Raw genomic sequence first — 13,359 nt, forward strand, 5'->3', positions numbered from 1 at the left:
CAGGGGCTGCGGGTCGGGAGTGAGGGGCACCGGCAGAGGTGGAGGAGCAGGGCTGGGCTGGCGGGGGCTGCGGGTCGGGAGTGAGGGGCACCTGTGTTTTGTGTCTCACATTGTTCAGCAAGGCTGACCCACTGCGGGGGCGGGGGGTGTCACATAGATAGACCCAGTGGGGGGGTTGGGGGGCTGTGCTCTGGCCCTAAGGTGCCCCGGCAGCGGGGAGGGGTCTGTCTCTGCCCGCACACCCCGGCCGCTCCATGAGCCCCCCACCGGCCGCGTTGCCTCATCGCTCTGCTATGGCATCTGGATGCTCCAACATCTGTAGCCATGATGCAGATGTTTGGTTGCCCTGGTGACCGCCTTAGGATGGGTAAACAAATGCGGGAAACTTCCCTTCCGTCCTGACCCCCTTCGGTCCCTGACCCGCGAAAGAACAGAGCGGGGGGGGGGGCGCCTGGGTTCTGTCCCAGCGTGGGGCAGGGAGGGGAGTGGGGTCTGGTGAGTTAGAGCAGTGGGGGCTGGGAGCCAGGACTCCTGGGTTCTCTCCCCGGCTCTGAGAGGGGAGTGGGGTCTGGTGGGTTAGAGCAGGGGGGCTGGGAGCCAGGACTCCTGGGTTCTCTCCCCGGCTCTGGGAGGGGAGTGGGGTCTGGTGAGTTAGAGCAGTGGGGGCTGGGAGCCAGGACTCCTGGGTTCTCTCCCTGGCTCTGGGAGCGGAGTGGGGTCTAGTGGTTAGAGCAGGGGGGCAGGGAGCCAGGACTCCTGGGTTCTCTCCCCGGCTCTGAGAGGGGAGTGGGGTCTGGTGGGTGAGAGCAGGGGGGGCTGGGAGCCAGGACTCCTGGGTTCTCTCCCGGCTCTGGGAGGGGGGTGAGGGCTGGTGGGTTAGAGCAGGGGGGTTGGGAGCCAGGACTCCTGGAGTATATTCCCTATAGGCTGCCTGGCCTGGTGCTGGTGCTGGCGTATGGACCTGCGGCTCCGGAGTTGCCCCTTGTTTGGGGGCTGGGAGCCGGGCGCTTTTTTCCAAGCGTTTCAGTGTCTCAGACAAAGAGCCAGGAAACTGTGAGGTGACTGGCTCAGTCCCTGCTGCGCTGGGCAGCGGGGGGAGGGGCAGGGGCCTGGCACAGCCTCCGGCCATGCCTCAGTTTCTCCGTCTGCAGCATGGGGACGATACGGATACTAATGAGACACGGGGCTTTTTCCCTCCGGGGGACGCTGGCTCCAGCCCGGCCTTGCTGCTGGGGAATCTGCCGAGTCCTGTCAAACTAAGAATTATTAAATCATTGTGACAGATTTCTTCTGTTCCTTCCTCTGATTGAATCAGATAGGGAGCAGGACTCCTGGGTTCTCCCCCCAGTGCTGGGAGGGAAGTAGGGGCTGGTGGTTAGAGCAGCGGGGGGGCTGGGAGCCAGGACTCCTGGGTTCTCTCCCAGCTCTGGGAGGGGAGTGGGGACTGGTGGGTTAGAGCAAGGGGGGCTGGGAGCCAGGACTCCTGGGTTCTCTCCCCGGCTCTGGGAGGGGAGTGGGGGCTGGTGGTTAGAGCGGGGGTGGGGGGTGGGAGCCCGGACTCCTGGGTTCTATCCCAGCTCTGGTAGGGGAGTGGGGGCTGGTTGTTAGAGCAGGGGGGGGGATGGGGGTCCCATATGCAGAGCAGATTCTAGGTGATAGATGCATTACCTCACTTGACCTTAGGGTCCTGCCCCATCTCGGCCCATAGAGGGCGCCCTGGGCCTTGGGAGCCTGCTGAAAGCTGGGACCCAAAGAAGGGGGAGATCCCAGGGCAGGTTCCCCCCATCCAGCTCTCCATGTACCCCACAGCCCCGGCCAGCCCAGCCCGGACTCCTACCCCCAAGCCCTGCTGGTGCCCCTCACTCCCGACCCGCAGCCCTTGCCAGCCCAGCCCGGACTCCTACCCCCCAAGTCCTGCCGGTGCCCCTCACTCCCGACCCGCAGCCCCTGCCAGCCCAGCCCCACCCCAGATCCCCGGTGCCCCTCACTCCCGACCTGCAGCCCCTGCCAGCCCAGCCCTGGGCTCCCCTCCAGCTGTGTGGATGCAGAGACCGATCCTTGTACTTTCTCACACTCTCCCCCGCCCGGGGGGCTCGTTAACGTATTTTATTCCATGAGCTCAGCCCGCTGCATGTCCGGCAGCCGCCAGCCCAGCTGGACCCGAGTCCGGACCCGGGGAGGGGAGGCTCTGACCTCTCTTCCCTGCCCCTGGCCTGTCCCTCCCTGATCTCCCAGAGACCCTGCCCCTATCCCTGCCCCCCCACAGGGGGTCGGAATGTGTCCCCCCCCGGTTTAAGACAGCTCAGGTCACTCCCTTCGAGCCCCCCAAATCCCTCCTTCCCATCGCAGCCCCCGATTTCTCCCCGGCCATGGCGTGTGTGTGTGGGGGGGGGGTCACGGCCGCGTCACTGGGTTTATTTTTATACCTCTGCTCCCGCGCTGGGAGTCTCTGGTCGGGTGACGACTTACGCGGTGTGACAAAGTGGGGAAATCTCTGTGTGTTCTGCAGGAATACAGTGCGTGCCTCAGTTTCCCCAGGCGCTGCGGGTGTAACGACATGGGGGGGGTTGTTGGTGCAGGGGACCAGGTGTGACCTTGTCTGGCAGCCGGGACTCCAGACAACGGCCTGGAGATGGGGGACCCTAGCGACTGGGGACCGGGAGCCCCCCCAGCTCGGGAGCAGCCGGTTCTGGCCAGTGGGAGGCCCATGGGCGGAGGTGACCTGTTTACCTGGACGGAAGACAAAGGGTGGGGGAGGGGCTGTTGGGGGAGGGGATATCGGCTGATCAGCGAGGAGGGGGCTCGGGGCTGGAGAGGGGGAGCAGGCAGAGCCCACCTGGATGCAGAGAGACTGGGATGTGCTGGGCTGAGGGAGGCCAGGCCTGAGGGTCAGAGAGTTTCCTGTGCTGGGTTCAACTCTCAATAAACCTCCTGTGTGACGCTGGTCGAGAGTCACGGCAGGCTGGAGATCGGGGGCAGGGCGGGTTGCTCCCTCTGGGCCTGGGGCCCCTGGGAGCCCAAGTGAGGGGACATCCTGAGGGGCCCCCGGCAGATCCAGGTGCTGGAGGCTCAGAAGTGCGGCCCCAGGAGGTGGTGGGGCCCAGGGTTTAACCCCCGAGAGCCAACGGCCCCCAAGCAGGGCACCCGAAGGGGGGTCGTCCCGGGGCCGTCCGGAGCCCAGGAGCAGGGGGCCTGGGGGTCCGGGACATGAGGGTCTCATACTGTTTATCTGGGCCCCACGGTGGGTTTCCCAGGCAGCCTCGTCTGTATCTCATCCCCGCTCGGCTCGGAGACCCCCCGTCCCTCTCTCGTCCTCACGCTCGCTGCGTCCTTCCCTCGCTCGCTGCCCCAGGCCCTCCCTGCTGTGCTTGGCCCCGGGCCACCCCGGTGCACAGAGCCCCTGTGTCTGCCCGGCCCAGCCCAGCCAAAGCAAACGCCGCGGAGCCGCGGCCACATTCCGGGAACCCCTGGCACCGGGGCCGGGATACGGCACGGCCGCGGCATCACTGGGGCCTTTCAGCCCTCGCGGGGGGCGTGCCCCACAGGGGGGGGGCACTGGAGTCAATCCGGCTGGAGGAGTGTCCAGCCTCTCAGCCCCCACCCCAACCCTGTTATTAAACTGCGGCTGCCTCTGGGGTGGGGCATGGAGCCCCTTAGCCTCCTACAGCAACGGGGCTCCCAGCAGCCCGGTCCCCCTGCCGAGCCCCCCCCCGCAGCCTAACACCCCCTGCCGAGCCCCCCCCTGCAGCCCGGTCCCCCTGCCGAGCCCCCCCCTCGCAGCCTGACACCCCCGCTGAGCCCCCCACCCTGCCCCCGAGCACACACTGAGGAGCAGCTTCTGGCTTGGGACACCCCAACTCGTCCCTTCTTGACCATCATCCCAGCCCTGCCCCCCCCAGCTCTGCCGGTGCCCCTCACTCCCGACCCGCAGCCCCTGCTAGCCCAGCCCTGCCCCCCCCAGCTCTGCCGGTGCCCCTCACTCCCGACCCCGCAGCCCCCGCCAGCCCAGCCCTGCCCCCCCCCAGCTCTGCCGGTGCCCCCTCACTCCTGACCCGCAGCCCCTGCCAGCCCAGCCCTGCCCCCCCCAGCTCTGCCGGTGCCCCCCACTCCTGACCGTTGAACTGTGGTTGGCAGCAAAGCTGATGCCAGCGAACGAAGGAGGCTGTGGGTTGCCGTGGGGGGTCCTGGCACAAACATTTGCCCAGCGGTGTCGGCTCCCTGGGCCCTGCTGTGGGTTGGCCGAGGCTGCTGTGGTCAGTTAGCCGAGGGCTGAGACGGCTGAAGCCTGCGTCCATCCTGGCTCTGCGCGGCCGGGGTCACCCCAGGGGGCACCAGCCCCCGTCCAGCCCCAGGGCAGGGACTGGCTGGCTGGGGGGGGGGGGGCAGGGAATGGGGCTGGGGCCTGTCCCATGCGTGGGGAACCGGCTCCAATGAGTGGAACAAGTTTGCTGGGTCTCAGGTTGGTTTGTAGCCGGGGCAGACGCCCCATTCGTCACCCGTGCCCTGGGCCCCGTGCCGAGGGGTGGCTGGTTCGTGGCTATTGGGCCCCTCCCCAGGTTTTCAGATGCCTTCGGGGGGGCTGAGTGCAAGAGGGGGACCCCCTCCCCTCATCAGGCTCCCCCTGCTCCAGAGGGATTGTTGGGGGGTCCCTTGGGCTGTGCGGGTGTCGGATGGGGGAGGCCCTGGGGCGAGACGGGGGGTGACGGGGGAGGGGGACAGAGCGAAGAAAACTGGACATTCGGGGGGCAGCGAGACTCTACGACCCCCCCAGCCACTCTCCTGTGCCCAGCCCTGCTCCCGTCCCAGACACCCCCAGCCCGGCCTGGTCTGGGCTGTGCCCTGCCCCCCGGACCGAGCCGGACCCGAGAGGTGGCAGGGGGGAGAAAGGCCCCGGGGTGGGTGTCTCGTGGGGGGGAAGGGAGCTGCTCTGGGGGTGGGGGGCTGCTCTGGGGGGGGCTGGAGAGACCCGGTGGGGACCGACATGGCTCGTATTGGCCCCACTTGTGCTGGGGGAGGGGAGGCCCGGAGCCGCCTGGCAGGGGTCACGTCCCCCCCCAGCCCCTGCCCGGGCTGGGCCCAGGTGGGAGACAGGAGAAGGGCGGGGGGGGGTCCCGGCCGGGCCGAGCCGGGGTGAGGCGCTCGGAGCGGGACCGCGCGGGGTGGGGCGGGCGGGGCGGGGCAGGTTCGGGAGGTCCCTGACCCGGCCCGGCCCGGCCATGACATCACCCCCCCCGCCGCCCCCCCAGCGCAGGGAGCGAGGGACGAACCGTCTGTATGAAAGTGAGAGCGGCCAGCCCCGGCCACACCCGCCCCCGCCCCCGCCACCAGCCCGGCCCGGCCCGGCCCCGGGGCGCAGAGCGCGGCGCGGACAGACCCGAGCGCAGCGCAGAGCCGGGAGCGCAGCGGAGCCCCCAGCCCGGAGCGCAGCGCAGAGACCCGGGAGCGCAGCGCAGACCCCGGAGAGCAGCGGAGCCCCCAGCCCGGAGCGCAGCGCAGAGACCCCGGAGCGCAGCGGAGCCCCCAGCCCGGGAGCGCAGCGCAGACCCCGGAGCGCAGCGCAGACCCCGGAGCGCAGCGGAGCCCCCAGCCCGGAGCGCAGCGCAGAGACCCCGGAGCGCAGCGGAGCCCCCAGCCCGGAGCGCAGCGCAGAGACCCCGGAGCGCAGCGGAGCCCCCAGCCCGGAGCGCAGCGCAGAGACCCCGGAGCGCAGCTTCTCCCCTGCAGCCGCCGCCCCGCTCCCAGGTAGGGCCCCACGGGCTGGCACCGAGGGGGCAGCAGGTGGGGCGAGGGGGAGGGGCTGGGATCGCAGGTGGGGCGGCGGGGGGTGCAGGGAGTTTGGAAAGTGCCCGAGAGAGGCTCCCCGGGCCCCGCAGCAGCTGGGGGAAGGGGGGAGAGAGAAGTGGATGGACGGAGAGCGGCGCGGGGGGAGGTGGATACAGAGGGATGGGTGGGTAGAAGGATGGGTGGAGGATGCAGGATGGATGGCGGGATGGAGGGAGGGATGGATAGAAGGAAGGATGAGGATGAAGGGAGGTAGGGACGGATGGATGGTGGATGGAGATAGGGATGGAGGGATGGATGAAGGGACGGAGGGAGGGATGGAGATAGGGAGGGATGGATGGAGGAAGGAGATAGGAATGGAGGGATGGATGAAGGGACGGAGGGAGGGATGGATGGAGGAAGGAGATAGGGATGGAGGAATGGATGAAGGGATGGAGGGAGGGATGGATAGAAGGAAGGATGAAGATGAAGGGAGATAGGGACAGATGGATGGTGGATGGAGATAGGGAAGGATGGAGGGATGGAGATAGGGAAGGATGGATGGAGGAAGGAGAGGGATGGAGGGATGGATGAAGGGACGGAGGAAGGGATGGAGATAGGGAGGGATGGATGGAGGAAGGAGATAGGGATGGAGGGAGGGATGGATAGAAGGAAGGATGAAGATGAAGGGAGGTAGGGATAGAGGGATGGTGGATGGAGATAGGGATGGATGGAGGGATGGATGGAGGATGGAGGGATGGAGGATGGAGATAGGGAAGGATGGAGGGAGGGATGAGGGAGGGATGGAGATAGGGAAGGATGGAGGGAGGGATGAAGGGACAGAGAGAGGGAGGGAAGGATGGATGGAGGGATGGAGATAGGGAAGGATGGATGGAGGAAGGAGATATGGATGGAGGGATGGATGAAGGGACGGAGGGAGGGATGGAGGGAGGGAGACGGCTGGATCCAGTGATGGGGGGAGTGAAGGGGGATGCAGGGACAGAGAGAGGAAGGGAGAGATGGATGAAGGGACGGAGGGAGGGATGGAGGGAGGGAGACGGCTGGATCCAGTGATGGAGGGAGGGCGGGGGGATGCAGGGACAGAGAGAGGGAGGGAAGGATGGAGGGAGGGATGGATGGAGGAAGGAGATAGGGATGGAGGGATGGATGAAGGGAGGGAGGGATGGAGGGAGGGAGACGGCTGGATCCCATGATGGAGGGAGGTGGGGGGATGGAGGAGGGAGGGATGGATGAAGGGATGGAGGGAGGGCAAGGGGTGCAGGGAGGGATGGAGGGAGGGATGGAGACAGCTGGATCCAGTGATGGGGGGAGGGCGGGGGGTGCATTGAGGGGGCCGGTGCTACATGATGAAGTTGGGGAGCCGGGTGCCACAGGGAATGACCCATTGGTAGCCCCGCCCCCACTCCCAGCACTGACCCACCCCCCACCCTGTCACCCCACCCCCAGAGCAAAGGCAGGTGCTGGGGGGCTAGTCCCCAGCAACCCCCACGGAGCCCCCCCACTAAACTCCTGTATCTCCCCCACCTCTGTAGCCCCCACCGCTGGTGCCCCCTCCCCCTCTGGCCTGATGACCTTCCGGTCCCAGCACAGCCCTGTCGGTGGCACCGCGCCCCCAGTTTAGGGTTTGGGGGGTGAGAATATTGGGGTGGGGAATGGAGAGTGGTAGGGAGTGTGGGGGGAGCCAGCGCCCTGGGGGAGGGGGCTGCAGGTGGGAGGACAGAGGCCTGTGTGTGCTGGGGTTGCGGGGCGGGAGGGTGCCCAGGCGGGTGGGTTGGTGGGTCCCACAGATGAGTAGAGACCCGGCCGGGAGGCCGAAGACACGGGGGGCAGATGGTGATGAGTCCTGGCTCCGCAGGGGGGGAAGGCCCCATGTCCCCCCATGCCCACTGCTGAGCCAGTCCCTGTCCTGGGGCCGGGTGGGAGCCGGCGCCCCCCAGAGGGGTCAGGCCCCTGGCCCATTCCCTGCCCCCCGAGCCAGCCAGTCCCTGCCTGGGGTCGGATGGGAGCCGGCGCCCCCCAGAGGGGACAGGCACGGCCCCATTCCCTGCCCCCCGAGCCAGCCAGTCCCCCCAACCCCCATCTCCCGCCCCCGCAGCCAGGCCAGGCTGGGTTCTGGGTGGGACCCTTATCTCCTCACGCAGGAATTTTCCCGGCTGTCAGCTACTTGCCGGGGAGGGAGTCAGGCTGGAGTCGGAAACTGCTGGGATCTTCTCCCAGTGCTGCTGGGGCCGCGCACCCCACATCACCCCCAGTCTGCCCCCCAGCCGCTCCCCCATGCCACCAGGGGGATGCAGGAGGGAGGAGACCCAGGGGCAGGGCTGGACCCCCATCTCAGCGCCCCCCAGAGTCTGGGTGGGGAGTGGGGTCTAGTGGTTAGAGCAGGGGGGCTGGTGGTTAGAGCAAGGGAGGCTGGGAGCCAGGACTCCTGGGTTCTCTCCCGGCTCTGGGAGGGGAGTGGGGGCTGGTGGGTTAGAGCGGGGGCGGGCTGGGAGCCAGGACTCCTGGGTTCTCTCCCGGCTCTGGGAGAGGAGTGAGGCCTAGTGGTTAGAGCAGGGGCGGGCTGGGAGCCAGGACTCCTGGGTTCTCTCCCCGGCTCTGGCGGTTGCAGGAACATGAAAGGAGCAGTGAGGGATGTACAAGGCCCAAGAAGCAGCAGCCCCCGGGGGAGCGCAGGGGAAGTCCGAGCAGTTATTGGAAAGCCGGGAGGATCTAGGACCACAGCTGTAAAAATAACAAGCCCCAGGGGTTTGTGCAGAGCTCAGGAAGGCCGGGTTGTGTGTGAACGGCCAGCAGCTTGGCCGCAGAAACCCACAGCCTGGCCAACAATATTCTCATTATGGGGAGGGGAAACTGAGGCACAGAATGGCCCTAGAACCGAGGCGTCCTGGTTCCCAGCCCCCACCCCACTCTAACCACTAGACCCCACTCCCCTCCCAGGAGTCCAGAACGCAAAGGCCACTCTTCTTAAACCAGCTATTTCTTAATGGTCGGGGGGTCCCGGGGGCTGGGATAGCACAGGCAGGACAGGGCTTGGTCTGGTGCCAGGGGTCCTGGAGCTGGGACGTGTCTTGGGGACGGGGGTCCCGGGGGCTGGGACGTGGGGGGGACGGGGCCATGGGTCCTGGGGGCTGGGAGATGGGGGGGGCGGGGCCGTGTCCCGGGGTCCCCACGCGGCTCCGTCCCAGCATGGGACATGTCTGCACTCTCTGCTACCCCGGCTCGTATCGCTCACGCCCGGCTCCCCCCGGCTCCCCGCCAAGCTCCGCTCTTGGCCCCGTTCCCCCGGCCCGGCTCCAGACACATTTTTGCAGCATGAATCCGGGTTGTTATTGCGGGAGCCGGCACCGCGGGGCAGTGGGGTCCCTGCACCTGCCCCACAGCCAGGCAGCTCCGGCTGCCCTGGGATCCCAGCACCGGATCCTGGCCCTGCTGCCCCCCAGCACAGCCCCCGACCCCAACCCTGGGCCTGGCATCCCACGGGGACCTGTCCTGCTGCGGCCCCTGCCTCCGGATCACGGGGCTGGGCAATAGCGGGGGTGGGCTGTCTCGGTGCCGGCGGCTGGGAGATACCGGGGGGGGGTCCCAGGAGCTGGGAGATACCGGGGGGGGTCCCAGGAGCTGGGAGATACCGGGGGGGGGGTCCCAGGAGCTGGGAGATAGTGAGGGTGGGGGCATCGTGTCTTGGTGCCGGGGGTCCCAGGGGCTGGGAGATAGCGGGGGAGGGAGGCTGTCTAAGGGGCTGGGGGGTGGCTGAGGAGGGCGTGTCTTGGTGCCAGGGTTCCCAGGAGCTGGGAGGTGGCTGGGGGGCCCTGTCTCCGTGCCGGGGGTCCCAGGAGCTGGGGGGTGGCGGGGGGGGGGGCGTGTCTTGGTGCCAGGGGTCCCAGGAGCTGGGGGGTGGCTGGGGGGCCCTGTCTCCGTGCCGGGGGTCCCAGGGGCTGGGAGATACCGGGGGAGGGAGGCTGTCTCAGGGGCTGGGGGTGGCTGGGGGGGGAGCATGTCTTGGTGTCAGGGGTCCCAGGAGCTGGGGGGTGGCTGGGGGGCCCTGTCTCCGTGCCAGGGGTCCCGGGAGCTGGGGGGTGGCTGGGGGGCCCTGTCTCCGTGCCGGGGGTCCCGGGAGCCGGGGGGTGGCTGGGGGGCCCTGTCTCCGTGCCGGGGGTCCTGGGAGCCGGGGGGTGGCTGGGGGGCCCTGTCTCCGTGCCGGGGGTCCTGGGAGCTGGGGGGTGGCTGGGGGGCCCTGTCTCCGTGCCGGGGGTCCCGGGAGCCGGGGGGTGGCTGGGGGGCCCTGTCTCCGTGCCGGGGGTCCCAGGACTGGATTTGGTTGCGGTTTGCTTGTGGGTTGGTTGTTTCTCCCCCTGTGACTCCTGGACCCATGCGGTTGGTTTCTGGCCAGAGTGTGAATTGGGCGCTAGAGGGGAAGGGTCTCGTGGGGGGTCTTCGGGGGTCCCTGGGGGTCTCTGTGCCCCCGTCACTAACTGCCTTCCCCCCCCAGGTCTGCGCCCGCCTCCGGCCGCGCCATGGGGCCCTGGTTGCTGTTGTCCCTGCTGCTGCTGGTGCAGGGGGGGCCTCCCCTCCACCCCCGCCGGGCCCCCGCCAACGCCACCGTCTTCTCCCACATCTACAGCATCCGCCGGGGGGCGGGTGAGGGGGTTGGGGGGGCGGGGCCCGAGTCCCCGCAGGAGGTGCTGGCCCCCCACAGCCAGCTGCAGCCCCCCCAGCTCTACGAGCACACGCTTGAAGGGGACGAGCAGGTGGTCTTCACCCACCGCATCAACCTGCCCCCCCCGGCCTGCGACTGCGAGGGGGGGGGCGACGGCGGGGCCCTGCGGGAGGCGCTGAGCCGGCTGCGGGCGCTGGAGGCCCAGGTCCAGGCGCTGCGGGAGCAGTGTGGGGCCAAGGGCTGCTGCCCCTCCTCCACCGCCGCCCAGGCTGGCACAGGTCAGAGTGGGGGGCTGACGGGAACCGGGGGTGGGGCCATCAGGAGGGGGGACATGGGGAGGGGGTGGGGACACGGGGGGGAGCACGGGGAAGAGGCAGGGAGGGAGCGATATTGGGCAGAGTCAGAGGAGGGGGCCGGGTGTCAAAAAGGGGCAGAGCCAGTGTGGGATGGGGCGGGGCCATAGAAAGGGGTGGGGACCTGAAGCGGGGGGGAGGGTGGAGCAGTGGGAGGGGCAACAGAGAGAGGCGGGGCCAAAGGAGCAGGGAGGGTGTCAAAAAGGGGGGGAGCGAGGAATATGCCAAGGGGCGGGGCCAGGGGTGGGGGGGCAGGGCTGGGGCAGGCAGCGCCCCCCAGTGGGTGGCAGGCAGGTTGCAGTTTGACCCCGGCCGCATCTCCTTCCCTCCCCGCCGCAGGCCAGACGGACACCCAGAGCCTCTGCGGCCAGCACGGCACCTTCGACCAGGCCACCTGTGGCTGCGTGTGCCAGCCGGGCTGGGGTGGCCCCACCTGCGCGGAGCCGCAGTGCCCAGGGGGGTGCGGAGGGCGGGGCGAGTGCGTGGCCGGACGCTGCGTCTGCCCCCCCGGCTTCGCCGGCGCCCGCTGCCAGACGCCCGTCTGCGCCGACGACTGCAACGACCAGGGCCGCTGCCAGGCCGGGCGCTGCCTCTGTTTCCCCGGCTACTCGGGGCCGGCCTGCGAGACGCCTGACTGCCCCGGGGACTGCCACGGGCGCGGGCGCTGCCAGGGCGGGCGCTGCCTCTGCAGACCCGGCTACGCCGGCCCGGACTGCGGCACCCGGGCCTGCCCCGCCGATTGCAGTGGGCACGGGCGCTGCCTGAAGAACGGGGTGTGCGCCTGCCACCGCGGCTACGCCGGGCCCGACTGCAGCCAGCCCGCCTGCCCCGGGGATTGCGGGGGGCACGGGGAGTGCCGGCACGGGGAGTGCCACTGCCAGGACGGCTACGCCGGCGAGGACTGCACCATAGGTACGGCCACCCTACCCACAATGCCCTGCGCCGCCCCAGCCACCCTACCCACAATGCCCTGCGCCGCCCCGGCCACCCTACCCACAATGCCCTGCGCCGCCCCAGCCACCCTACCCACAATGCCCTGCGCCGCCCCAGCTACCCTACCCACAATGCCCTGCACCGCCCCAGCCACCCTACCCACAATGCCCTGCGCCACCCCAGCCACCCTACCCACAATGCCCTGCACCGCCCCAGCTACCCTACCCACAATGCCCTGCACCGCCCGGGCCACCCTACCCACAATGCCCTGCACCGCCCCAGCCACCCTACCCACAATGCCCTGCGCCGCCCCAGCCACCCTACCCACAATGCCCTGCGCCACCCCCGCCACCCTACCCACAATGCCCTGCGCCGCCCCAGCTACCCTACCCACAATGCCCTGCACCGCCCCAGCCACCCTACCCACAATGCCCTGCACCGCCCCAGCCACCCTACCCACAATGCCCTGCGCCACCCCAGCTACCCTACCCACAATGCCCTGCACCGCCCCAGCTACCCTACCCACAATGCCCTGCGCCTCCCCAAGTGCCCTACCCACAATGCCCTGCACCGCCCCAGCCACCCTGCCCACAATGCCCTGCACCGCCCCAGCCACCCTACCCACAATGCCCTGCGCCGCCCGGGCCACCCTACCCACAATGCCCTGCGCCGCCCCGGCCACCCTACCCACAATGCCCTGCGCCACCCCAGCCACCCTACCCACAATGCCCTGCACCGCCCCGGCCACCCTACCCACAATGCCCTGCGCCGCCCCAGCCACCCTACCCACAATGCCCTGCACCGCCCCAGCTACCCTACCCACAATGCCCTGCGCCGCCCCCGCCACCCTACCCACAATGCCCTGCGCCACCCCAGCCACCCTACCCACAATGCCCTGCGCCACCCCGGCCACCCCTACCCACAATGCCCTGGGCCTCCCCAACTGCCCTACCCACAATGCCCTGCGCCACCCCAGCCACCCTACCCACAATGCCCTGGGCCTCCCCAACTGCCCTACCCACAATGCCCTGCGCCACCCCGGCCACCCCTACCCACAATGCCCTGGGCTGCCCCGGCCACCATACCCACAGTGCTCTGGGCCTCCCCAACCGCCCTACCCACAATCCCCCTCTGTGGCTGCTCCCCACATCCCTGGGCATCCATCCCTGAGGTGGGTGTGGGTGGGGGCCGTCCTTGCCCCCCCCCCCCCCCCCCCATGTGGGGCAGTGCTGAGCTCCGAGCTGAAGGGCCTTTGTGCTGCCTAATCCTCTCCTGACCCACGGCCAAGGGGTGGGAGCTCCCCCCCAGATCTATATGGGAGCTGGTGCCCCCCTTGGCTGGGACGTCCCGTCCCAGGGCACAGAGACCCCCTGTTAGGAGCCGCCCGCCCCGCAGCCGGGCTGGCCAAGATCAGCCTTGGCACCGCGCCCCCTCCGGCTCCGGTTCCCCTATAGAATCGGCCCCATTCATCCCGGCCGGGGGGCGCGGGGCCGGGGGGGCCGGGATCTGAGCCGCGCTTGTTCCCCACGGTGTTTGCTTTCCATCCCCGCCCCGGACGGGACCGAGATCAAAGGCTTGGCTGGTTGGAGAGGGGAGGCCCTGGGCGGGGACCAGGACATGGGGCCTTTTCCCTCT

General features: G+C 69.3%; 1 protein-coding gene across 1 annotated transcript in view; it reads left to right on the forward strand.

Annotated features, from left to right (window-relative positions):
• The first annotated feature begins 5,289 nt into the window (after positions 1-5,289).
• Positions 5,290-13,359, forward strand: part of LOC101950626 (tenascin-X) — a 76,850-nt gene continuing 68,780 nt past the window's right edge. Inside the window, 3 exon segments of the mRNA XM_065563080.1 lie at positions 5,290-5,742; positions 10,271-10,716; positions 11,131-11,703. Of these exon segments, the coding sequence (XP_065419152.1) occupies positions 10,296-10,716; positions 11,131-11,703 (994 nt within the window). The 5' untranslated portion in view covers positions 5,290-5,742; positions 10,271-10,295.

This window comes from Chrysemys picta, chromosome 12, assembly GCF_011386835.1.
Source record: "Chrysemys picta bellii isolate R12L10 chromosome 12, ASM1138683v2, whole genome shotgun sequence".
Classification (NCBI taxonomy): Eukaryota; Metazoa; Chordata; order Testudines; family Emydidae; genus Chrysemys; species Chrysemys picta.